At 38.4% G+C, this 27,128-nt stretch overlaps 3 protein-coding genes across 12 annotated transcripts in view; 2 read left to right on the forward strand and 1 right to left on the reverse strand.

The window, feature by feature from the left end:
- The window catches only part of LOC143366500 (uncharacterized), an 81,152-nt gene extending 71,531 nt beyond the window's left edge, over positions 1 to 9,621 (forward strand). For 6 of the 9 annotated variants that reach the window (XM_076807614.1, XM_076807618.1, XM_076807615.1 and 3 more), the window contains 3 exons: positions 1,606 to 1,679; positions 5,045 to 5,401; positions 5,670 to 9,621. In XM_076807614.1, coding sequence (XP_076663729.1) covers positions 1,606 to 1,679; positions 5,045 to 5,401; positions 5,670 to 5,706 — 468 coding nt within the window. In that variant the 3' untranslated portion in view covers positions 5,707 to 9,621. Of the gene's footprint in view, positions 1 to 1,605; positions 1,680 to 2,522; positions 2,548 to 5,044; positions 5,402 to 5,669 lie in introns of those variants that run through there. The other 3 variants (XR_013084747.1, XM_076807621.1, XM_076807623.1) reach the window with 3 other exon arrangements.
- A 1,345-nt stretch (positions 9,622 to 10,966) lies between these two features.
- Positions 10,967 to 19,156, reverse strand: LOC143366499 (cell division cycle and apoptosis regulator protein 1). Its single transcript, XM_076807613.1, has 15 exons — positions 18,993 to 19,156; positions 18,232 to 18,359; positions 17,477 to 17,748; positions 17,147 to 17,401; positions 16,771 to 17,034; positions 16,476 to 16,701; positions 16,104 to 16,381; positions 15,115 to 15,370; positions 14,098 to 14,163; positions 13,810 to 14,013; positions 13,520 to 13,699; positions 13,090 to 13,440; positions 12,643 to 13,009; positions 12,217 to 12,560; positions 10,967 to 12,137 (listed from the first exon to the last, which is right to left on the reverse strand). Exons 1-15 carry the CDS (start codon positions 19,048 to 19,050, stop codon positions 11,856 to 11,858), a joined length of 3,531 nt encoding a protein of 1,176 aa, XP_076663728.1. The 5' UTR covers positions 19,051 to 19,156; the 3' UTR covers positions 10,967 to 11,855.
- Positions 19,157 to 21,294: 2,138 nt separating this feature from the next.
- Positions 21,295 to 27,128, forward strand: part of LOC143378812 (uncharacterized) — a 38,866-nt gene continuing 33,032 nt past the window's right edge. For both annotated transcript variants that reach the window (XM_076830797.1, XM_076830798.1), the window contains exon 1: positions 21,295 to 21,462. The gene's annotated coding sequence lies outside the window, so the exon portion shown is untranslated. The remainder of the gene's footprint in view (positions 21,463 to 27,128) is intronic.

Here is a 27,128-nt window from a genome sequence, read left to right on the forward strand (position 1 = left end):
AGTATTTTGCTATCCTTAAGATTTCCAATTACCATTCACAGTGTACATAATAATATGTGATAAAGTATTACAAGCTATTTTCTCTAAACCGATCTGGGATATTCATCTGCACTGTTCTTTCAACCTTATAGTCTGATGGTACCAATCACCTAATTCAATTTAATCATTACATTTATGCATACATAGGGGGTTATCCACTTAAGTTAGAACGCACGCGCGAGAATAGATAAATTGACCAAATCACTCGCTCTCCTAAATAAGAAATAGGATTTTGGACGTACCAACGCCTTGCTCAGGGTTTTGGCGTCGTTTCCCTCGATCCTGACCGCAAATGTCGGGACGATTCTCTGAAAAAGGCCATGCAACGCATCTGTTTTCGCGCGCGCGTTGTGATCTAAGTGGATAACCCTGTACATCAGGCCTGCTCGGTAAGGAGCAAAAGACCTCCGAAGAGCGTTGAACTGTTACGTTGCTAACACAGCACAGGTTTTGGGAGAACTGCAAGACTGGACCTCACGCGTATGGACACACACACACACTCTTGCAATTCTCCCAAAACCCGCGCAACTGTTAGCAAGGTAACAGTTCAGCACTCGGTTGTTACCCGGGTCCCAGCTCCTTACGGGGCAGGCCTGCTGTACGTGTAGATACCATGTTCATGTATGTACAGTGCTGTCTCGAAAAGAATCCGCGTCTTCTATCTTGAAAAGGAGCCGTCGCTACCCTCGCTACTTCTTTTGTAGTCGCCGCGGCGAGTGCGAGGTGCCAGAGAGACCTATTCCGTCTTTTCCGCAATTTGTGGCTTGCCCTCACTGTCGCGTGCCCTCTCGCTCGTTCTCAGTCCCTCTCACTCGCCACGGCAGAGAGCAAAGGCAAGCCTAATACATAACACGTCTTGAAAAGAGCTCGCGACCAGTCGGTCCCGAGGTGCGGGTTCTTCTCAAGACAAAACTGTACCTATGAATACACTGTATATTTCATTTAATCCTTATGAAACGAAGAATTGGGTATATTCAAACATATTTGGTCACACGTGCACTTGTTCTTTTATATTACACGTTTATTATTATTCCAATATTTTACGTTGGTTTTGTTAAAAGTACCATTAACATAACTAGGGATGAGTTTCTCGAAACGTCGAAACCTGGAAGCCTAAGAAAATGTAGAGTTTCAATAACATTGCACTTTTCTCGTGATTCAAAACTCTCGAAACCTAGATAAAAAAAGGAGAAAATCAATGAATAAAGAATCGTTCGCAGCGTGCCTCCTGCCAGCGTTTGTATTTTGTTTAACTATGGTTAATAGAGATTTATGCAAAAATTTTGTCGACTTCAGTTCTTAAAACAAGATAGTTCACTTACAAAACAAAATCAGCACTTCAATTTTCGAGAGTTTCGAAGCCTTAAGTTTCGGATTCGCGAATGTAAAAAATCACGTTCGAGCCCACCCCTAAACATAACAATTTCTGTATTACTGTAATTCTCACAACTGTTATAATTCTTATTCTATGGATATTAATTTTTCTAATGTTGCTGTTAACGTACTATTTGTTGTATTATTTATTCTTGTGTTGTTTATTTATTATGTGTTTAATTATGGGTACAGACACGCCCAGTGTCGGCAGGACCTTCACTCCTGCAAACACTCCCACAGGATGGTGTTATGGGGCCTCTAGTTAGGTGAGATTTTTTTTCTTGATCATGCTTGTAAATTCAATTGGAACGTACTTATGTCTTTATCAGTATACGAAAGCAAGGGAAGTAATTTTCAGAAAGGTCTTAGGAGATGCTTTTAGAATAATTTGTACGAACTAAGCTTGTATCTTCAACTTAAAATAGAAGGAAACATTTTACTACTAGTAGCACTACAGCGATAAAAAATAATTCAGTGTTATAATTTAGGTTCCTAAGATTTTTCTCTAAAGAGTCTCTTTATTCAACTGTTTATAATATTTAGCTCGGATAATGTTAACACGGACTATAAGATTAGAACGATAGCTTCACTTTTAATAAATCTACATAAAACGGCATACAAAGCTATTCATAATTTACATTCAAATATTTATACCAAAGCTTGCAGTATTACAAAGAATTAAATGTTTCACGATTACTAGCAGTTGTGATTTTCAAATACTAAATACATGCAAATTAATCAGAACACATTAATAACGATGTAAAAATGCAAAGATATGAGGTGTATAAGATCATGTGTGCTAATTACTATAAATATTCATGCAATTCATTTTAGCTAAAAAGAGTTTTCAATAGGTAATACAAATTATAAGTTTACGTAGCACGATTTCTGTAACACGCAATTATGGAATTTATAATAGTGGTCATCGCAATCCTTTGAGAAATTTTATAGCTAAATATATGAGAAATTCTAGGCTTAGGTGTATTCGCAGTACACGCAAATATCACAAATATCTTTCACGTGTTTCAAACCATGAGATTTGCCATAATTAACATATTATTCTTGCTGCTCTGGTCATTATCTTCCTCCGGTGATTCCATGCGAGACAGCTTCAGGATCGGGAAGGTAGAGTCCGTCAGTTTGTGTGACTTAATACTGGGATACTTACTCCTTTCTGCCTTAAACGCCCTTATATTCGTGCATCTTTTCTACATCAAGATCACTTGTTTGATCATTCGATATTAATGCTTCTCCTTCCTTTTGCATGCAAAAATAGTACAATCTTTTGCTTTTACTTTACTTTCATGCTGATTCGTTAAATCATTTCGACTGCGTATGAGTGTATGTACAGGGTGTTAAAAAAATGATGGTCACTGATTTCACGGGTGAATCTACACTTCTGGATCGGTGGACATTTGTAAAATGAAAACTTAATGTTAAGTTATTTGCGGAAAATTAATATTAAGTTTTTTTTTATTAAAATATTCTGCTCGTTGAAGGGAACCATATTTCGTAAATGCATCGTTTTCTCAAAAACGTGAAAAATGGTGATCACTTCATTCATGCTAAAATTTTATCAATTTTTTTTAGCAATGGGTGTGTTTGCTATATATTGTTCCTTTTAAACCTTTTCTCCTTTCGACGAGCAGAATATGTTAATGTAAGAAAAAATAACATTAATTTTCAACGTTAAAAAGAATTATGCGGTAAGTTTTTTTTTACAAATGTTCACCGATTTAGAGATAAATGTAAATTCATCTCTGAACGCAGTGACCACCAGTTTTTTAACACCCTGCACATATTGAGGCACCTCTGCCATGTAGCAAGTTCAATGATATACTGTTTTGCATTATATTCAGGGTTTGTGACCGAATCTCGTAATATTCAATAATAAACACAAAAATATATAGAATTCTAACTATTAGTTGAGTGATGTATAAATTTTCCTGAAATTTCAAGTTGCAGTTAGCAGCAGAAATTTGTAAATGTTGTATTTTTACATCTATTTTGTATATAGAATTTAATCTTTCATGATTTACCAATTACTATAAGGATTTAAAGTAGAAGAATTATTAATAACGGCAATGATAGCGACATTTAAATAAGCTTGTGCATTTAAAGCATAATATTTGAACGCTCGTTTATAAAATCAGCAACAAGTAAGGTGTACATACTTTATCTCATCGGCGTAAAATTTCTGTAAATAATAATCCTGATTCGATTGCAAGCCCTGGTAAAAATATGTGAACTAACGAAATCTGATACTTTTGAATATTTAAAGGTACAACTTTAACGGCTCTAATAATATAATGTATAAGATGCGAATTTTGCTTTAAGAATATCTTCGTGAAATTCTAACGTTCTTGGCGTATTCAATCTCCTAGCATGTAGTACAAATAGATGAATGTATAATCAGTTGAAAAATACAAACTAAATAGTTCTTTGCTGAAATATTATTTTGAGATTGTAATCGATTCACAATTAACAATGTTTCATGCTGCTGTTGATAGCCATGTGCGGTAAGTTCACGATTCGCCATTTGCTATGTAGCTTGAAAATAATTCATTAATCCTGGTGTACATTTCAACTTGTCAATGATCCCTATACTCAGGGGCGGATTTGGGTATAGGCTAATTGTAAGTAGGCTGCATTCTAGGGCAGCAAATATTGGGAAGCGACCAATTTTGGAAAGCGGCAACTTTTAGGGGAGCGGCATATTTTGGGGAGTGGCAAATTTTGGGGAGTGGAAAATTTTGGAAAGCAACAAATTTTGAGCGTTGGAAATTGGAAAAGGTTTAAACACAGAGGCTTCAGACAGCTTTAAAAACAATCCACTTTTTTCATGTAGCAATTTAGCAATGACTTATATGTGAGTTACCATATAGAATTAATTTTGAAATCATCTCGACTCTTTTAAATTAAAATATTTGAGGATATTTCGCGGAAAGGGCGGGGGCAACGCTTGTTAGCCTAGGGGTGCTAAATCTTCAAATCCGCCCTTGCCTATATCGCACATTTTGCATTGTATAGAAACACCTGTAAAATTAAAGAAATGAAAATTGGGATAAATGGAGGAGACTGGGGAGGATTGATACACTTTGGAGGACAAAATCCTGTCAGGTAGAAACTTAACATTTTTTTAACAGGAAAACACACTTCCTCTAATAAAACAACCACAGCTCAACAGATTCATTTACAATAATCACTACATGTTGGAATCTGTTGGGAGCATTCTATACCGTAACATAAAGTTCTCTATTGTTTATTTCGCAGGTAATATAAGACTGTATCAAGCCTTCCCAGTCTCGCCTACCCTGCAAAACATCTAAAAATCTATTTTTAGAAAAGTCTTTTAAAGTCCATTAAGTGTTTCACCAATGTAGAGGGAATGGAACAATCGAGTCTCAAAATATTGAGCTGCTATAAAGATTCTTGTGGATTTCTTACTATAAGACAATATCTCACATTGTTCATAGAACTCGAGCATTCTATTTCAGGCATAACAATCAGCTATAAATACTTATTGATAAGAATTCAAAGTATAGGGATCCGCAAGAATCCTTAGAACCCCAATGAATCTAGCGAATTAAGTATTAGGGCTAATGCAAAGCCGTGATTTTTTTCTTTACAGTTGGAGTGACTCTTGGGACCGACACCGCCCTACATTGCTCACAGAGCTTAATGGTAACAGAAGCCCTCGTAAGTCGACCGATCGTACACCGCGTACAGTAAGATCTCGCCAAGAAGAAGCCTCGCATCGACAAAACGGGCATACAGATAAATTACCGGTAGAGAGCCCTTTGAGCCGGAGAACTGTGAAACCGAAGGACTCGAAAGCCAGCGAATCGAACGATACGGAACAGCGCGAGACTAAGGGAGAGGGGAGTCCCACAAAGTCGTGTATACCAACAGCTAGAAAACTTGCAACGCCGACTCTCATATCAAGATCAGCGAGGGCCGTAACCTCCACGGGCCGATCGCACAACACGTAATTATTATTTCAGAAATTTCGTTGATTTGTGATTTAATTTCTTGCTATTCTTTGGGGGGGGGGGAATCTTGCACAGACAGCTCGACAGTCTTGATTCCGTTTAGTGAAATAGAAATGTCGATTCCGAGAACGCCGTTCGCCATGGTTCGATAACAACAGTAGGGTCGATTCGTTTCGTGAGCTAACGTTGGATTATGAAAGACATTTCCAGATATTCCAAATGACCCCGAGCGCGGAATGAAAGGTGCATATATTTTTCTTGCAGTTATTCAATGAGCCAAAAAGGGAAAAAAATTGTTTAACGTTTGGTACACGTGACTAACAGACATAATGTACAAATGGTGTATGAAGAGTTAAGGGCAATTCATAAGTTCCTATCGTTTGATGTTTATATCGCATTTGGTTCGCGCACTTCGCACATCGAGCAACACACAAACGTTTCGCGACGTTCAAACAGGATCGCTGAATTCGTTCGTGTAACAGATCGGGAAAGTTGTATAAATTCATTTGTAATTGTATATTATTCGTCGAATTCCAGCCGACCCTGTTTAAAGGTATACATTCATCACGGATGTACAGTTTTATTTATCATTCGGGAAGTACTTCATGGATAATGTTTGTGATATTACCAAGAATCTCCAATTATACGTGGCACTCGCTTTGCAACAATTTCTTTCAGTTGAGGAAGGCATCTGGAAATTCGAAGACTTTATTTTCTATATTTATATCGTAGAAAATTGCAATGAACGTACACTTAAATATAGTTAAGTGTGCAGAAAACATACTATATGATCTGTAATATAGTACAACACTATTGTAATTACACTATATGTACACTATAGTATAATATCAATATAGTTATACTATATAGCGTGTCCATTTATCGGCAGGGACCACTTTAAAGTTGAATTGAAAATTAGAGAGGGCGAAAAAGATAATATAAACACGTGACCTATTTAGTCCTGTTTCTGAGTTATAGTCAATTTTGTATTTAGGTATTTCTTTTCGACCAGCTGGCCTCTAGTATACTCGATTTCATTAAACCGTTTATACCCAACACTTTATACACTGTAAATATTGTTTAAGAACATACAAGGAAACAAGATAAAAAATTACGGGTTTATATAAACTTTCCTCCCCTTTTTAACCCTGCAATCCAACTCCAAAGTGGGTTTTACTAATAAATGAACGCTGCATATAATTATACTATAATATACAACACTATAGTGTAGTACTTTTACAATGTGCATTGTGTGCTTTTGCACTTGCATAGTACTTAATGTAGAGATGTAAGACGGAAACAGTGGAAGCTTTATTATTCCTCTTTTGATTGAAAATAGCAGATTTGCAATCACTATACAAAATTCGTATTTCCCCAAGAGGTGGAAATTTTTATATCGCACTATACAATATCACAAACATTAATCGTTATTTACAAATTTTTAACATGCGAATTTGATTTCATTGTATTATTTTTTATTCGATGTACAAATTTCAGATGTTAAGTGTAATGATTTTGAATTGCCCCTGATTTCAACAGTTAAATCGTAGCTGTTAAAATCAGGGTGATTTCGTAAACCTCTTTATTATTTATGTTACTTATAATTTATTCCATTGCTGATTTGTAAGATTATACTTGGTGCTATTAAAATCCCTTGGTTCGCGATATTTAGATTCTCCTGAATTATCGAACGCGGAAGCTCGCCGTAACGTCCGTTGATCGATTTCCAAGGAAAATGTGTGAAACTACAATATAGTTTTAAGTGTGTACCTTAAAGAACGAGACAATAAGTAACGCTGTGAACGATCGGCATAAAATGGAATAGAGAGAAAATTCATTTGCAAACATTCAAGTGTAGATCGATATCAGGGGATGCTAAATATGTCATGTATATTCTGTTTATTCTTATTTTAATTTGTACAATGGTATAATAATAAAAAGAATTTAAGAGGATAGAACAAGTTTTTACACGAGCAAATGTAACGATATTGGAGTTAGTGGGTCTCACCTTCGTAATGATACACCGGCTGATACGTACAAATGTGTATTACAGTAGTTGGAACACTAGAACGACAGACTGAATACTAAGGAACAATGCTACTTCGAAAACAGATGGAAGGATATTTTGATTATTCTGATTATTGATGTCCCTATTACAACAGTTTAAGACGTTGTTCTAACGAATACATTAAGTACGCATGTCCTAATAACAGAGATGATTTCGTTGAACTTCGTTTGAGATTGAGTTTGAAATTAATTTGGTTCTTAGTGTAACGTGCGAAAGTTGGAAATCTTTGACCGTGTCAAGTCTTCAAAACATCTCGAATCCTGCTAATTTCCTCCCTCACTTCTTATCTTTAACTTAACGTATCTTAAACGGTATTCCAAAATCTGTTTTACGATGAAACAGTAGAGTATTTCTACGGTAAGTTTATATTATTTTTTATCTCATTCCAATTTGAACAAAGGTCATGTTTGTTCGTCCCCTCACTTTTACGAACTTTTCTTAATGGTTCTGTATGTTTCGTGATTTTTACTATGCACTTGCAGTTTCCTGCTGGAAAAGTATAAAATTTGTATTCCATATATACTCTACCTTTACCAAGATTGAATCCTATATAATGAAATTTAATCTGAACATTGAGAACAGGTGCACCGAAAAAGGTATCTGTTTAATTCTGCTTTTGCAAGGTAGACGTATACTTATGCATATCAATGTTATGCAACGTATAGTACATCTGAAATAATGATAATATCATATCTGAAATATTTCAGGTACACGTGTCATATTATATATGTTTCATTTGTATTACATGTAGTAAATACCTTTACTTTTGCTTCGTCGCTATGTAACAATCTATGGTCGAATTTTCAGCAGGATCCTGTTTTCTCCATCTTTGCCCGAGCAAGAATTTAGTAATTTGCAATTCTTTGAAACTCTTGTAATGCTTATAAAATTAGTTGGTTAATAAATTACTAACGAGTAATTCATTAAGGTGTAAATGAGTTTCCGTAAAACTACAAGTTCGCTTGTAACAGTTGGCTTGCTAAATTCAATTAATTTTGATCTCTTTAACATTTCTTTTTGTCTTGCTAATCGTGATCTTTTGAAATGTGCAAAAACGCCAGTCACATTATTTTAAAGATATCGATAACTTTAGAGATAGCAAAGAAAGAATTATACTGCGTACGTAAAATTTGTTTATATCCCGTGAGCTGAATGTAATTAGATTTCAAGAAATTAGCGAACGTAAATATATCCGACTTAAGCAGTGAATGCAAGATAACGAGAGAAGTATCGTTGTAAGTACCGCTGTCCGTTGAACACGTGGTAATACTGTATTTATAAACTGTAAAGTCTTCTAGTAATAAGCATCTTTGAATGTTTAATATTACTAACAAAGGAACATATCGAAGTGACGATCGTTGATTTTGATGTGACTTTGGCAGAAAATAGTTCACACAAAAATATCTGACACGTATTTTTTTTATCGGCTGACATTCATGTTGAAGGGGTTAAATCAGTCCTCAAATTTTAAGGTGAGCAACGTGTTTGATCGAATATCTTGCAAACTACTAGAGCTAGGAGAACGGTGTAAATAGCAAAATTGTCTATTTTCTAATAAGGAATGCAACTGTACAAAAATAATACTAAGACGACCGTGAAAATAGCATTTTTGCTATTTTTTTAATGTATTGTTTAAATAAAGGAAATTTTGGAATCTGTTAGTACAGATGCATTCCTTATTAGAAAATACACAATTTTACCATTTACACCGGTTTCCTAGCTTTAGTAGTTTTCAAGATATTCGACCAAATATGTTTTTCACCCTCAACTTTGTGGGCTGTTTTCACCCCTTCAACATGAATGTCAGCCGATAAAAAAATACGTGTCAAATATTTTTGTGAGAACTAAGTACTTTCTGACAGTCCCACCAAAATCGGTGATTATCACTTTCGATATGTTCCCTTGTAAATACTGCAGATACAACGCAACACTGTAAAATCTTGATAAAATGCAGGTAGCATAAGGGTCTTATTTAACATTTACAAGATAATAAATATAAATAAATGCTTTCACTTGTAATTAAATAGAAACATGGATAATTTATGCCCAGCAATAAGTGGACCTTCTTTTAATTTGTACATTATACGTATAAATACGTTGCTTCTGTGGCCCTAAATATGATAGAACAATAAATGAAGTTATGTTTGATCACATTGTTCTTACTGTTACCTAATTTTTAACATGTAAATTCGTCATTATTGCTCCTGAATAATTAGTAATATAACTTTACTAAATTCATAAAAGCAGAGTTTCAGAATCAAGATTTTCTTATTTTTCTTCCTTTTCTCATTTATTTATGTACGAATAAAATTTATCAAAAAATTCTTTACGTGTCTTTCGAATGATACAAAATTTAGAATAAATATTATCCATCCGTTATAGTTAATATTTTAAAAACAGAAAAAAAGAATCAATAATCCATACTTTTGTGTAATAAATATATAGAAAGGTATAAACAAAAGTCGCACAGAGTCTTTAAAATTTATTTTCTTCGTGTATACCCTCATATTTCGAATATTCTACTTGCCAAGGTAGCAATTTTACAACTCTCGTTTTTCATTACATTTCACGTACATGTTGCTCCGTCATTCATAAATTTATTCTAAGCATATTAACGACTTTTCTTGACAGAACTGCAATTTTCTAGTAATAACCTACGGAAACGTTTCTATATCGTAGATCGTTATAGACAAAATAGAGTGTCCTTGGCGTTGTGTGCTGTTTGATAACGGAACACATAAGACAATGTTCGGAAAGCGCATTCTCTCGTGCATCCATCTCTTTTACGAGTGTTCGAGACATTTCGTATTCGTTTAATGAGCAATGGTGTATTCAAAGTATGGGACATCATGAGCACTCATCTTTCTACTATGTTTGCGTCGGGTCGTCATTGACATGCAGGGTGCTATCGACATAGTAGCGCTGCAACTCGAAAGGGCGGTGACTCTTCCAGCAAAATTAGGTGGAAAATCTAGAATAGAAATTTTTCGTACGAGCCTTCACTTTTCAGAAAATTGGAGCTTCAACACCGATCCTCTTGAAAACGAAGCTTCGTATGGAAGAATTCTATCATACACTTCTGACTTCCTGTCGCACGAGGAATCACCTCCCTTTTTGTTGCACCGCCGGTTTCAGGGCACCCTGTATAAATTCGTGTAAAATTTACGTCAAGTCGTATTAACGGAAATCATACTTATCTACACAAAGGGGCTAGTACGTACCATAATGCTATTTTCACAATTCTGTAATAACACATTACCGCACATTATACATACTCGATATATACTCACTTGGAACTAAATCGTCTACGGATACTTTGGTGTTGAAGTGACTCTTAGGTACCGTTCTCGTAAAAGTATTTACAACAGTTACACCAAATACAGGACAGATAAACGGTGCCGCTTTGTACTCGGACCGAGAAAACCAATGCCAACACGATTTCCCTTAAATCAATCATCACTGTGCACTTTACGATTGGTGTTATACATGCATATTGCGTAAAAGTTTTATTTCGTTATACTGCTCTCATGTGTACAAAACAATAAATACACTTACAACGTAACACAAACACATCGCTACTGTCGAACATGTTAATCGATTGCTGCTTCCTATAAGAGAAGTAACCGCGCGACAAATGAAAGTCTAAGGTCACTTATGGATTATAAGTGCGGAACCTCTTATAATCCGTGCACAAAAGCAACAACGCCTAACATCCGTAATTCTAAACGCAAAGTTCTTTGTATTACGACGACTATCGTTCTCATCGTGAGTCACAATTTGCGAATGAACGAGAAATAAAGAGAGAAAGAAGAACACCAAGTTTCAATGGGTCGGTCAACGATCGGATTTACCTAAAAAAAAAAATTACGGTAGAAATTTAAAAGCATCCTCACTGGCGAAACGACGACAATGCTCCAACGTTAACTTAACCCGATATTATTTAAGATTATACACTGTCTATCGATGTCTGGCACTTGATGGCAGATCGATGTCACGTAGGTGTTCCAAAGACTTTTAAAGATCCCCGCGTATTCCCACGAAACACGACAGATTTATATGAAAAATTGCGATTAAACGGTACGTCCTAATATCTGAATTATCCTCGGTGTCGCCTTATATTTATACTAACGCGCGAGCTCTCTCTCTAACGTAATACGCACAGAAACAGGTTTACCACATATTGTCACTGAGTGAAAAAAGTTATAAAACAGAGTCTTCAAAGTCATTTACTTTCATATGGGTAAACGGTGTTGGGTTACCTCCCCCGTCCGCCTTCTGTGCTATCACCACTAAGCACGCCCTCTCTTCTCTTACTAATACGGTTAAAATTTTATATCGGTGCGTTCACATCTTTTACAAATAAATAAGGAGCGTAATATCTTTTATTTCTTTTCCTTATCGGTTTCCGTGATCTCTTTTTTAATGGCCTTATTGTCGCATTTCTTGTCTTTGTCCGTGTCCGGGAAGTCCCTTTTCACCGTAACTTTATTATCCCCCCATCTCGTGTCCGTCTTAAATTTGTTTTCGATCTCCGAGCCGTTTACTTCGCCAACCTTCTCGTCTTGTATTTCCACGACTTCCACCTTTTTCGTGTCTGACTGCATCATCTTCGCGGCTATGTGATACATATTCTTCACCGCGGTGATGTACGTACTGCATTCGGTCTGCGAAAATTAGAACAGCGATGTATTCGTCGATCTATTGCGATTATTAGTGGAAGGGAGGGGAGATAGTTGTACTTACCGAGACTTTCTTCAGCTTCTCGTCCGTATTCCTCAATTTATCTTTATACATCTTCAAGTCTTCGGAAAGAGCTTTAATGTTATTAGTTTGCTTCGTCGATTTCTCGTTTACTATCGTCAGCTCGTGCTGTAACTCCATCATACGCTCCTCCGTGTCTAGCCGAGCCTTTTCCGACCTCTTTAATTGGCTAACAAGTTTCTCTACGTCTAATAAAGAGCCTTTGAACATGACGAAACCTTCTGGCTGGGACGATTCGTCGGATTGTTCCGAAACAGTGTCTTCCCTTCGCGCCCTCTTCGATAGCGGTCCGCTTCCAACGAACACGGGCAACAGTTTCTTGTTCCCTAACAGAACGGCAATCGTGAAGTATTAATATTTGTATCTAAGTAATGGTAATGCTTCGATTATACAAGATTTAAAGTGTACCAAGTGCTAACGAACGTAGTAGCTCTTCCTCGATTTCGGCTTTAATATACTCTTTATCAGTTTCTTTGTCATCCTTCTTCTCTTCCTTCGGATCGTCTTCTTTCGATCTATCCGTTAGTTTACGATAATGCAAGGAGTCCCTTGTTACAACCTTTTGCACTAATTTACGGACTTGAGCTCTCGATAAGTTCAGTCCTAGAGTGTATATAAGTTCTTCTATATCTTTGTCGAATATATAACCGCAATGGGTCTGATCGAAATAAACGAATGAGAGCAGAAGATAAGGATCGTGCGTGTACAGTTTCGTCTTCCTCTTCCTCCCGTCCCTTTCTCTATCTTTCCTGCCGTCTTTAATCGAGTCATCGTCCTGCAAAACGAGTTTATTACAGCGAAATATTCGTAGAAAATTAAACGCGCACTGCTTCTATGTAAAGATATAATAATTACATCGGACTCATCTTCCTCGTCGTCGTCGTCGTCATCATTCTTCTCTTTCTCTCGATCCCTATCGTCCGTTTTACTTTTCGCATCTTTCTCGTCCTTCTTATCCTTACTTCCCTCTCTCTTCTTCTCGTCTCTTCTTTCATCCTTCCTACTGCATTTCTTCTCGTCGTCTTTCCTTTTGTCGTCTTTCTTTTCGTCCCTCTTATCGTCCTTCTTATCCTTCTTCTTATCCTCATCCTTCTCCTTAGGTTTCTCAGGGAGGCTGCATAGTGCTCGATAAATGCGGAAACCAAAGTCTCGCATTAGCATCTCGTTAAACAGCTCCGCGAACAGTGACACCTCGAAGGAATGCTCCTAAAAGTAAGCGAAGCATCGTTTAAGTGCGTAACGGCGATTATCCGTGCAATTAAAAGTTGATAGGTGGCGATTATACCTTCGTATCTTCTGGTCTATAATCTAGAAGGACGCTCAAAGACATAACGGTACAATCGAACTTTCCGCTTTTAGCCATTCTCGAAGGATGGACAATAATATGAGACGACTCTGGCAGAGTGTACCGTTTCTCTAGGGTTGCTCGTTCGCGTTCGCAAAGCTTCTTCCTGTCTTCGTCGTGCTGTGAATTATTTTACATAGATCAATTTTTGTTTTAATTTACTTGGTAGGATGGAACAAATATATAAACAGTGCTGTATAGATTTCCGAAATATATATAGAAAGCCTTACGTCTTTATTGTCTCTGGTTTTTTTATCGTCTTCCTCTTTCGGCGGCGGCGAAGCATCCTTCTCATTCTCTTCAACGTCATCCTGCCTCCCTTCTTCTTTGGCCTGCTCCGACGCTATCGTTTTGGTCAGTCTCGCGAGCAACTGCGACTTCAGACCTTTGGAATTTAAATTGCGAGCAGCTAATTCCTGCCGCAGTTCGTTCACCTGTGCGAGATTAGTAATATACGTGAATACATAGAAACGGTAAGAAAGGGCTCGTAAGTATAACTGCAGCGAGAAAGAACTGACATTCATAGACTTGGCGTCCAACTCAGAGTAATGAGTGGGGTCCTTTTTCTCCGGTACCGGGTCATCCTGGAAAAAAGAAATCGCACGTTACGTTACGGAAGTAAAGGGCGGGGTAGAAAACTACAAAACAGAAGCAGCCCCTATAACGAAACGAAACCACTCCCTCTTCATTCTTTCATCACTCTCTATTTTACCACCACTCTCTCGCATTGTAATGATATACACGGTTCTTCATTCACGATGACCTTCAAGTATGATTCAAGTAACTGCTAGATTCTCATAGTGTCCTGGCTCTGGTGTCTGTGTGGTCGATAGGTTATGGATAATATCAATAATGTTGTATATAACGATTATCAAATGAAACTTTTGAATGATTTATCAATGACGGTGAAGGTTTCAGGAAAGGGAATGGCTCAGCTGCGCTCTTCTCCGAGCTAGGCTTGCTTGCTTCTCTTGTTAATGCAATGTGACTGCCAGTGGCTAAGGGAATACTTGCAATACGTTACTCATTGATCTTTTATACCGATCGCGCGATTCTTTCCTCCAGCAGTCTGAATATCTTCAAAGCGCCGCGATATTTCTCATTTATAATCTCTGCGTCGTATTAAATACGCGATACTGTTCCGCAGTGACGTGAAAGAAATCATTAGGTCCTTGAGACACTACAACGATTGTATACCGTGAATGTACAAATAATTACATCGCTGAAGTCTTATTCCTAACGTCCTTCGTAACATTAGTATCTTCCAAAGTGAAATGATTTTACTCGCTGTAACAGTAAAAATGAAGCTATTGAGATACAACAGTTTACTGTAATAAGAGACTCTAAAGGAATCCATGTACGTTATCCGATTTACAAATGAACAGGCAAATACCCAGGAACAAGGAGACACTTGAATACGAGATCAATGAGCAAGTAGAGCCTATTGAAAATCCAGTTTAGTAATGGGAAAACAGTTGCACGATTATATAATGTAATAAAAAGGTAAAAGTAATATGGGATGATGTTGGCAGTGCCTTTTGATCAGCGACGGCAGCCTCATCAGTGTCATTGGCAGCGTCCGAATCGTCGGGGTTAGAGGCGGCACGCAGCAATTTTCGCTCCAGTTGCTTCTTATAGCTGAGTTGCAGGCCGTCCCATTCCAATCTGGTAGGTACACAGCTCCAAACATCTGGGAGAAATAGTATGACGGTTTCAACGCGAGAGGGCACCACTCGCCCCGACTTGTGGGTGGTTTCTGCACGTCTGTAGTAGAGTTCCAGGAAGCGGTACCTGTGCCGCAAGGAAAAACAATACCCAAACGTCAACTCAGGTTAATCCCGGCCTTAGCTTTGCCTTATATGCTAAGTGTTCGTTCGCTCGTTTGCTCGTAAAGCCCGCGCACTGCATACAAAGCCACACACAGCGCACAATGTAGACCATTTGATAAAAGCACGACTGAGTGGGGTCACAACGAATGATAGAACAATAGCGACGGTCTGTCTGCCGCGACTGCTCGTATAATCATCATCTGGGTGCTCGATACAGGATCCAGTGCGGCAATCTCCATCGGTCGGTCGTGTACAGTACAAATACATACCTCCTCTGTAGAGATTGAGCTACAACCTTAGTTTATCAAGTCAGTACTCGTATATAGAAGTTACTTTTCTCTCTCACCGATGGCACACCTGTCGGATGTTTCTTAACGCTACAACAGTCTAGCCCATGTGTTTAACACAATGTAAGTCGGACGTCGCCGAAGAATGTGCATATCATACATTTATACAACATGGAACATCGAGCGGAGAAGACGGGGCCGGAGATTTTTCCACGGGATGAGAATTTACGCATCGACTCTTTTCATTCTCTGTGCCCGAGGCAACTCGATAATGCACCCCGGCGAATAATGAAATAATAACGGCCGGAGAAAGTAGATAGCATCACGTTGCTCTTTCTACCAAGTGTTTCAAAATTGCATCCAAAAAAAAAAAAATATAATACGATGTCAATATCTGAGGAACCGTACCACTGAGTGCAGCTGGACAGATCTATCCCCGTGAGCGCTTTGCAGGTCCTCACTGCTGTCCTGATTAGAACCGATGGATCCTTCTCAGGATTAGGACCATCCAGTGAAGGGCTCCACGGCCCGCCAATGGCCATCGTCTCATTTTTACCTCGCAAGCCTACCAAGAAATTTATCAAGCGCGTGGGGTGCACATAATCGCGATCCGGATCTCTGTCCTCGGAAACGCCACAACATCGTTTGTATATTTCTTCCATGGCGGGCATGGATATCAGCATCACCTGCAACGCGAACACGTCGATTTATACGATATTCATTTTGCACGGTAAATATATATCAATGATAACTCCGATCACTGGACACAATGTGGCAGACCTTTGCGGAGAAAAGATAGTCGGCGTCCGAGGGCTCCAGCACCGCTGTATTCTCGATGCAAGGATCGACATCTTTATGCATGACGTGGAAGGAACACGGCTTATTAAGAGCGAACGGCATGTGCGGCGGAAACGCGTCGACCCACCGGAAGTTAGTGGAAAAGAAGTCGCTGGGAATATACATATTTTGATAGCGTCTTCTTATTTCGAGCACGTCTGCTTCAGGCCTGAAGTAATGAGCGGCGATAAAATCTCGTACTCGCGAATGTGTCATGATGCAGCCAGCGTGTACTTACAAATCGAGTGCTATTTTTGGTATCTGTACCATGTAACGCGGCACGACTCTAGTACGTCGCCGTGGTCTAGGAGACTTACTCCTTCTAGTTCTAGATGGACTACGCTCTTCCTTCTTCTCGCGTTCCCTAATTCTCTCCTCGCGACGCCTCTTTCTTTCAATCTCGTCCTCCTCGTTCTTTCGTTCCCGGGGAGACCTCTCCCTTACTCTTCCAACTTTGTTGCGATTACTAGCTGTATTTGCGCTCGTTGCAGTATTCGCGAATCTAACAATAATGCCACGTTACGCGTAAACAATATCGTTTAACCTTCGCGCGCGGGCGCGAAGTACTGGTAATTATCAGTGTAATTAATACAGCATAGATTTGTCTTATTTACCTATTATTAGCATTTTCTGCAGGTGGAGGCACAGCATTATACGTTCCGGAAGGGCGACTCTGTTGCGACTGTTGCTGTTGCTGCTGCTGACGGGTAGTTTGATTATTTTGTTGCGTGTTGGTGTTGTTATTATTATTGCCCATGGGGAGCACTTGTATTCTAGTAGCGCTCCATTTAAATGGCATGGATGGATTGTACGATGCTTCTACAAGTACGCGATCACCCACCACTGGATTGGATCCCTTGACGCATGCACTAAAATAAAAACAACGTCACATGGCGAACATGGTGGGTTGTAAACGCTGTAAGTCGTATTGCGCGTTTCGTTACTTTGTTTGAAAGAATACGTCCTCGTCTACAAAGCCGAAGTTATCATATACTTGAGTAACTGTGCCAGTAAATACTCTCTGCTTGGTAGATGACGAAGGTACATTTTGTTGTACTTGTTGCGGCACTCCAGCTACAGAAGGTTGAAATGCATTTGTGTTTAACGCTCTCGGCGTCGGATAAGATACAGTGGCAACCTGTGGATACAGCTGTCCAGCTATACCCGATGGTAAATTTGATCCAAGTGTTGCCATTGAAGCCATCGTTATATTCGGCTGTTTTGTAAAACATATGCCCTTCAGTACATATTAGCAAATAGTTTAGTAGAAACTTCTTAAAAGTAATTTATCAAAATCGAAGAAGTTAGTTTTTGATAATCTAATTTGGAGTTAATAACTAGAGAAGTCAAGCTCGTCTATGCGATTCCTCCTATTTAGCCAATAAATATCAACATCCTGAAAACTTAAAACTATTTTTACATAAATAGTTAACCAGCTAACTATTAATATCGTAGACATTGATATTCGTTGCGTTCTACATTTTAAGCCTGCTTGAATATAAACAACGCCCGTTCTAGTTGCAGTCTGTTTTTAAAAGTTTGTATCCGAAAAGTAAACAATACTCAAGATAAAACGAAACGAACTTACATTTCTAACTATAAATTGAACATATATGGACGCATATATTTAAAATATTGAGGACACATTACACCGCATTTTTATGCTTCGTCAATAATACTTTGTTTTCATCGAACTGACCTGCTGTAACCCCAAACTTTGTTGATAAACTTGTTGGGTTTGTTGTTGGTACTGAACCATAGGTTGCCCACCTATAGTTCCCATTGCCTGACCTAACATTTGTTGTTGAATGTTTTGAATTCCCTGCCCTATATGCAAATAAGAGTAAAACATGTGCTAAGTACATGTCCAAAGGCAAACTTTCAACATGTACCCAAGTAGAAGTAATATATAGATTATGTTACAGATCTATTGCATAATATACAATATCAATTATGCCATCGAAATACTCTACATTTTTGGAATACTTCGATCGTATTTATTTATACGGAGTATTCACCATATTTTCACTTTACAAAATTGTTCAAATGAAAAAATTACAAAAAGGGTTAAAATACACATATATGTATTCTCTCCGCGTTTATTTGATAATTTTCCATCAAGTTCGCGTGTAAAATTTGAGCAACGAGAAATAAAATATTCCGTGTAAGCGAGGGGGTATGAAAGTTTACTTCTCTCAACAACGATTGCAAATAAAAGCAGTAGCAATTTTCGTAGTCTTCTTCGCCTGATAAAGCATACATGTTACGCGCGTTTCATAATTTAGAGTAGAAACGGTGAATTATATTTGAATGTTTTAAGAATGTAGAAAGCGTTGGTAAAAATCATTTTATAAATACATCCATTAACTCGTGTAAATTATAACAGAGACTTGGCAACGTTGTTGTCTTGCACACGGGACGACAATAAGACATACATTAATAATAATGAAAAGTATTTACCTGCATTACGGACCCATGGTGGGTTTTTACCACCCCCGAACGGTGAAAGATTACTCATTTCTAAAGAAGTATGTGATATTATTAACAATACAAGTTTAACAAGATCTTCCACCCTCTTAATTGAGCGTCCTTCATTCAGGCGCCATCTTAACAGCTATAACTACTCGAATCAAATATAGTCCTAACGCAGGAAGTGAAATGAATTTTAATTTCCCAACGGAATAGTTGCTTGGAACTTTTCCATCGCATAAATACTGTTATTAATTTCCCCGATATTTAACCTTCATAATTTCTTGCCAATGTCTCGTAGGCGATATTTAAATTAATATGAAAAGTATTAAATAAGTTTTTAATTTGATTCCGAGTATATACCATAGACGTACGGGAATATATATGTATACCCTAATTCGAGATAGAAATTTGGTAAAAGGCTGGTTAGTCCTCGACTAGCGGTAGGGAATTAAACTACGACTTTCAAAATTAGTGGTCTTTTTACGCATTTGCTATAAAGGCTGATTCAGACACGTCGAGTAATTTAGTCGAGTAGCGAGTACTTTAGTAATTTTTCGTATGTGAACACTAAAATTTAGTCAAGTAGTTTAGTAAAACAATGGTAAATTACTAAATTACTCGCTACTTGACTAAATTACTCGACGTGTCTGTTTCAGCCTTTAGGGAGGAAAGTATTGTTATAGCAATTGAAGGGAGGAAAGATATAACAATTGTTAGGTCTGGGTTAGGAACGCACCCAATGTGAGTGAGTCAACTGTTGAGTGATTTCACTAGATTTTACTCGCGTCGACCAATGAACGTGCAACTTCAGAGTAAAATCTAGTGAGACCACTCAACAGTTGATTCTACTAAACGCACCCATTGGTATGTACCGCTGAACAAAGTACTTGATCCCCCTACCCTTCAAATCCTCTAGTATCCCTAGATTCAATGGTTCTGGCGCGCACTCTATGTCCAATAACGGTGACTCCCTGAACTATGTATGTTCCACTTAATTACACAAGTCGGTAAAATCGGAAAGTAAAAAGTGGTCTTTCATTCGTGTTAGACACGTCGGGATACTTGGCAACATACACGAGAGTTAGTAGATTGCCTACGTCCAGGGGCAGGTCGCGAAGAATATTCAAACGCTTATATCTCCATTATCCGACGTCGTACGGAAAAATGTTGTAAGAAAAAAGTTATGTAGAATTTGGTCCTCTATATGCTCACGCAGTTTAAATGCGCTCCGACCACTTTTGAGATTCTATGGGTTTCGTTCCAATAAAGTCGAACTAGCGCGTTCAAAGCTCTATGAGGTTGTACGAACAAGTTTTCCTCATAAGTCGCCAGGTCAAAAAAGCAACTTTTTTTAAAAAGCCTCTTTAATGATTCATCTGTAGCATCTTACATATATAATGCATATTTTTTATTAAACAGACCTGCTTTTTAAAGCTTATGATGTTAACCCTTCGTTGACACACCTCTTTTTCGATCAACTTTGACATACCCGGGTGGCTCACACCCAGAAGAATTTTTGAACGACTGCCATTCTTATCCGAAGAATCCAATCGTTACGAAAAAAATCATGGGTTAATTTCAAAGTCTGTAGAATGTATTCCAATCGTTTTTTTATTGAATTTTCATCACAGTTTTTGTAAAAAAAATCTAGATTACCATGTGTCGAGAAGACACGAAGAGAATCTTCAAAAATTCGTAACTTTTACAAATTCCAATATTAGAAGCTAAAAATCTACAGAGTTGTTGTTCAGATATAATATTTTGAGAGAAAAAATAGTTTGCAAGTCGGCTTTGGAGAAAAGGCATTTATTTTACATATAGAAGGTACAGAGCGTGAAAATCAGCTTATGGGTGGCTCACACCCAGAGTGTCAACGAAGGGTTAATAAATAATCATTCTGTCAAAGAACAAGCCACAGTTTCAATTTATTTCTTTGTAATTAATTGAAACGGAACTGTTTTCGACAGAAACTCTTCATTTGCTTGCTGAATTTCGCGCTTTACATCTCTGTCCCCTTAAATGTCTCCTGTTAAATTTCCTTTGTAAAACACCACCTCGTCGCGCCTCCTATGCAATACCACCGTATTGCCATTACCGTAATCGAGGGTGATACGGACCCGACGAAAGTAAAATCCTAACGCCTTGGAATCCTCGCGTTCCGCCCCGTTTTATCGGAGCTGCTCGACGACGCTGGTCCAGCAACGTCGCCGCGCTGGGTCCCGCCGCGATCCATGGCTCACCATTTCCACGACGGATGAAGTGAAAGCCATGGATCGAGGCTGGTGTAGAATGTAAAGAAGTCGGTGCGAATCGAGAGAGGGAAACCGCTTCGGCGTCCAGTTACTCCAAGGCAAGCTGAAAGGAATGTCGAGCGCCGTGCATCGCGGCACCAACGAGTCCTCGAACTGAGCATCTCTAATCAACGTCGCTGAACGCCGTCGTCGTCGACGCATCTTTGGTGAGCGAGCCATGCAGCCTAGCATAACACTATTCTCCCTGCATAGAACCTGGAAGGGACACAGAGGCACACAAGGGCCTTAAAAGCTGCGAGAGTCCCAAAGTTTCAAAGTTCGCAGCTTTGCGGTTTTGGAACAATAGGTCTGGGAACCTTAACTCCCCAAAAATGCCAAACCTCAAAGCTGTGAACTTTGGGACTCCCTCAGCTTTTATGAGCTTCTTATATCCATTCTAGGCGCTATACTGGGAGTTGATTCTTCACGCGCCACCCTCGAAAGTTTCACGACAACCCTCCGCGACACAGTCCGTCGAAGAAAGGCTGACTAGTGATCAGACTAAACTACTTCTGGTTGCTTTTACATTATCGGTTTCCTGGACTGTTTACTGCGGGAGGGAAGTGTACGCTTTTCGGAGAGGTTGGTCCTCAGTTATAGGAGCACGGATAAGTTTCCTTCGTTGCGATTAGTGTTCCTGGTTTCCGGATATCTTTCGTTTCGCGAGAAATAAAAAAACAGATCATATTGCTCGAGAATTCTGCGTGGAGAATTCTCAAAAATGCGTCTCTTGAATCCTTTTGAAGGAATTGTGGATTATGCCAAAGTTTTGTAAGCGATACAGTAGTGCTAACTCTGCTCTTCGATATTTCTTCTTTAATAGCAACAAGAAACTCGTTACTTAATTCAGTATACAATTTTTCTAAATTTTTTAATTGGAATTTAAGAACACCTTCAGCAGTTATTACTGTCGATCTTCTCTACTGAGATTTTCTATTATAATTCATGTGGATTCTAATGTTACCATTTATTATAAATTGCAGATGTTTTTATACGTTCGCGATTAACTAGTAATACCCAATTCCGAACTAACTGAAAATTCATTTCGAAAATTAAATGAGATTTTTAATAATTTTCCTGGACTTAAGTTTCTCGTGAAATACTGTAAATTCTCGAGAAATAAGAAATAAAATTGTAGGATTTCTCGAGATGGAACAACAGTTGCAACAATAGTCATTTAAAGATTTAGAGAATCCGAGGGTGATTCTTTTTTCGTGGAAGCTCTGAGGACTGTGTCTGTGCGATTGTGAACAATGTCTCGTAAAGGGCTGGGGAAGTTGTAGGGTTTGTAATGAAAGTAAGAAGTTTCGTTTGGAATTAAAGGCGACATTGAATTCTTCGGTGTAGCAAGAATTTTTTATAATAAAAGTATTCGTTTATGTTTCGTGTTAAATAGTGATAGTAAAATAACGAACAAGTTGATCGCTTTAGTTTAATTAAAAGCTCTGCTTTAACAATATACGAGATCATATAATTTGAATTCACCGTTCAACCGACTCGTGCGTCGCACGTTCCCCGCAATGAAAGTGACGATTGTTTAAAAGAAAAATTTTCTTGCATAAAAGCATGCGCAGTATTCTTTCCTTTTATCTAACTTTCCTTGAGAACGGTCCTAATCACTGATCGAAACGTTGGAGTTTGATAAAAATTCTGAAAATTGCAAAATAGCTTTTATTTAATTATTTAATAGATCGAACCAGTGCGCCGAAATAATCTCTTCTAATTAGAATATATGAGATCGTAATTATTCGCTCCGAATAAGTGATGTTGTAGGTATAGTTGTTCAGTGAATGTGGCAATGAGAACGAGGAAAATTGGGAAAATATACTAGGATCAGAAAGAAAGAAGGTGTAGGTGTGCTACTGTAGCATGTTTTATTAATCATTAGTAATAATTATGTAGTGATTTTTCATTTTCAAGTGGGAAGCACATTTAACGATATTTGTAATTGTAATTACACGCGTACATGACGCTTATTTCCGATATCGCTGCTCACAATAGTAGCTTATACTAATTTGTACCGGTGATTATGAAAGTGGTCTAACAAGGGAACTTATCCAACCCACATACGTCGATTTTGATGGGACTCTGCAGATTTGCAGAATAAAGAAAAATATTTGACACGTATTTTTGTCATCGGCAATCGCCCATGTTGAAGGGATGACTTTTCACCCCTAAAGTTGGGGGTCGAAAACATATTTTCTGAAATTTTGTAAAAACTGAGCAGTGGGCTGGATTCGTCTTTAAGAAAAAATGTCCTACGCCTAACAGTTCTCGAGATATAAACGCAAAAGTCTAAATATCGCGGGATGGAAAAAAGTAACTTCGACCAGTTTCATAATAACCAATAACATTTTTATTGCTGCAGATACTTCTTTCGAAAAATTATTACTCCACTTAAATAATACCCGTGAACTGTATAACTGATCGTCACTCTGTTAAAAAGCTTGTATCTATCAATCAGTGTCCCTCTGCAAGTCTAGAAGAATGAGTGTGAAATGTGAATATTCCAACCCTATTTTTTTGACAGTAGTATTTATTTTTTATACAGAATTTCACGTAGAAGTAATCCTTGGAATTCTACTTCGCACAAATTTAATTGCAAAACTGTATTTCAAACAGATATATGGTAGCAATTCATAATGCAACAGGAAAAGTCCGTCACGATTTTTCTTTAACATTGACAATCTTCTAGCAGTTAATACGAAGCAATGTTACACAATGTAATTACGGCGTTAAGCTGAATTTACATACCTTGCAACTCCACCTTACATGTTATTCACAAGAAGTGGGATGCCGTAATACAAATCGATTAGAGCACGGTGCAAAGCAGATGTGTATTGTTCGACAAAGTAGTTTTATATAACGGTATCGAGATAGCATCGATTCGAAGTTAATTGTTCATGCACGACGAACGTATTATTGGAGATTTACGTTATACCGTGATTTTTCCCATCGCAAGTATGCATACCAAGAGTAATTCACCCGAGAATTCGCATTTGTAAGTAGAAAACTATAATGTTGGATAAACATTGCAGCGCTACAAAAACAACGGGTTCCTGTGCGTTGCTCATTCTGCTTACACGCGACGCAACAGTTTCTTCAACGTAATCATTTTCTTATAAGATTTTCTGCTTCAATAGTAGCCAGTTGCTTCTTGTACGAAGTGTTTCTCGAGTAAGCCTTCTCGCGGTACCTCGTCTCAAAGCGAAGCAGGGTTAAAGAAAAAGTAAAACTATGTATCGATAAGCATTGATGGGGTAGATGGGACCAGTATCGCAATTCACTAGAGTGAAGGGGGATCGACGGTTCGAATTGCTTTCCCACTTTGCGTTCGGGCATGCGCATTGGAGGTCTCACTGTTGCTCGGTACAGCTACGGCACTTGAACCCGGCGGGGAAGCAAAGTAACTCTGACATGCTCCAAGCGCGAGCGAGCCAACGAATCGCGGCGCGCTTTTCGCCAAGTCAAAGGAAAATAATTAAGGGGTTATGCCTACCTGCAAGGTCTGAAAACACAAGGATTTTCGGGATTTTTTTTAAAACACTCCGAGACTTTTTTTTAAATAAACCTTTGTGTATTCGAAAGTGTACATGTTAAACTACTTGTGGTAATTTTTGCGATGGAAAATATACATAAATAAAAGAAAATATTAGCGATCTCTCGGCAGCGATTTTTTTTGTCAGTAGTTTGCGGTGAACATTCTAATTCTGACCTGGTTCGTCTGAAATAAAAAATTCGAGGGGATTTAGTTAGTACATCGGATTATCTTGTCCTTAATCGTTTATTATCCCAAGATATTAATTTGCTACAAAATGGCAACTTCTCATAGCAAAAGTATCGATTTTCACCACAGAATTGCGCTCATGTTTCATCATTTTCCATCTGTAAAATAACAACTACCCAACGGAAATGAAAAACCCACGATTAAGGACAAGCTAATCTAATATACTGACTAAATTTGGTGGAATTTTTTATTTCTGATGAACCAGGTCGTAGCTATAGTGATCACCGTAATAAAAAAAAGCGCTGTCGGGAGATCGCTTATAATTCCCTTATTTATTTAGTTATCGCATTCCAAAAAAAAACTACAAGAACTTTAAAATATATACTTTCGAACATACTACCATTTATTAAAAAAAAAAGTCTTCAAATTGAAGAAAAAAAAATTCCGAATATACTTGCGTTTTCAGACCTTGCAGGTAGGCGTAACCCCTTAAGGCTCCTCCAAACCCATGCGAATATCCGCTCCGCGCCGCGGATCAAATAAAGGCTCCCCCAAACCCACGCGAACTTCGCGGCGCGGAGCGGATCCGCCGCGGATCGGATAACACTGCCCATAAGCCGCCACGTACAAAAAACTGCTGCCTTATCTAACCCGCGGTGCAGAGCGGATATTCGCGTAGGTTTCGGGGAGCCTTTAATTCACTTATCGTTGCCATACGCAAAAATCAAGAACACGGGCCCCGCGCGAGCCTCGCAGCCCGCGGAAGGCGTAACCACCGCTCACCTATCTTTATGCGTATCTACCTACTGTGCTCAACGAAAAGCAAGTGAAAGTACATCACTATTTGCGCGAACGGGTTGTATAGTTCTGCCGGCACGTGCTTACGTTCCTTATTATAATTGGGCCATCGTTTACATTGCGTTACGTTACGGCGCGCCGCGGCCAAGTGAAACCGAGAGTGTCGGGCTCAGTTGGAATTAACATTATGGAATATTTTTTTGCCAATTAACGTTTCTTTTGCGCCGCTCGCCAGAAACGAGCCAGCCAGCCCCGCTTCTGTTCGCCTTTAGCGGGCTCCGCTTGCGAAACATTTTATTTCTCGCCAACGAGTTCGCCCGAAAAGTGGATAGCGCGACACCACTTTGTCCCGTGAAATTGTCGCGTTGTCTTAGGTGGAATTAGTCGCCAAGATCCTTGCAATATTTATGGTCGTTTACTTGGTCCGAGATTCTCACGATAACGCGAATGCGCGGATGGTTAAACAGGATGCGAGGCGCTGTAAATGGTGGAGGAATGGGGGATAGATAGATGATGGGATAGATAGAAGCATCTCCAATTAATTCACTTTCATGTTGCCTCCGAGTCTCTCACGATCAGTTCTTCGTGCAATTCTATACGCACGGAATGGGTGTAGCAGTAATTTTGAATGAAAAAGGTCATACGAACGCGAATCTGATCCTCTCAATAGTGGGAAATACGAGCGTCTTAACAATGTTCAGCAGGCTTCGTGTGGATATTTATTAATTATTCAATCGAATGCACATAGATTACCCAGAAATGTTTCTGAAATCGCTAGCTGGTACAGTGGGGTATCCTGCAACGAACGGATTCGTTCTGGAACCTTGTTCGTTATAGCAATCGTTCATTATACATCATGGCAAATTATCTTTTAATTGAGCGCAAAGTAGATTGTTTAAAAGTCAGCAAAAGTACAGGTCTAACCATCTATACCAGTGTTTCCCAAGCTTTTTTGAGTCGCGATTCCACTTTATTATATTTAAATAACCTGCAACCCCACCCCCTGATACAAGGTAAGGTAAATATTTCCTTCCTTTCATTTATGTAAAAACAGTGTTACATCATTAGAGGGACTAGGCAGTCGTTTTTCGCGAGAAAGGGACTCTGTCTTTTATTTATTTGTAAAAGCATGAAAGCAAATACAGATGTATCCTTTTACCCAATATTTATTACGACCATACAGATTGGAAAATAATTGGTATGAAATATATATGCGCTTTATAAATGGCGCTGGAGACTGGTAAACATTTTAACGTTTTTCTGTGGTTTTGCCTTAATGTCGGCCTTAAAATGTGACGTAATCCGATG

Source organism: Andrena cerasifolii, chromosome 2 (assembly GCF_050908995.1).
Source record: "Andrena cerasifolii isolate SP2316 chromosome 2, iyAndCera1_principal, whole genome shotgun sequence".
Taxonomy (NCBI): Eukaryota; Metazoa; Arthropoda; class Insecta; order Hymenoptera; family Andrenidae; genus Andrena; species Andrena cerasifolii.

What these genes read in the sequence shown, in the direction of transcription:
- LOC143366499 (XM_076807613.1), bottom strand. Translation starts at nt 19,050, where the DNA reads ATGAGTAATCTTTCACCGTTCGGGGGTGGTAAAAACCCACCATGGGTC. An exon ending in GACGTATTCTTTCAAACAAA is followed by an intron (nt 17,402 to 17,476) that starts GTAACGAAACGC and finishes TTTTTATTTTAG; the next exon opens with TGCATGCGTCAAGGGATCCA. An exon ending in ACTACGTTCGTTAGCACTTG is followed by an intron (nt 12,561 to 12,642) that starts GTACACTTTAAA and finishes CCGTTCTGTTAG; the next exon opens with GGAACAAGAAACTGTTGCCC.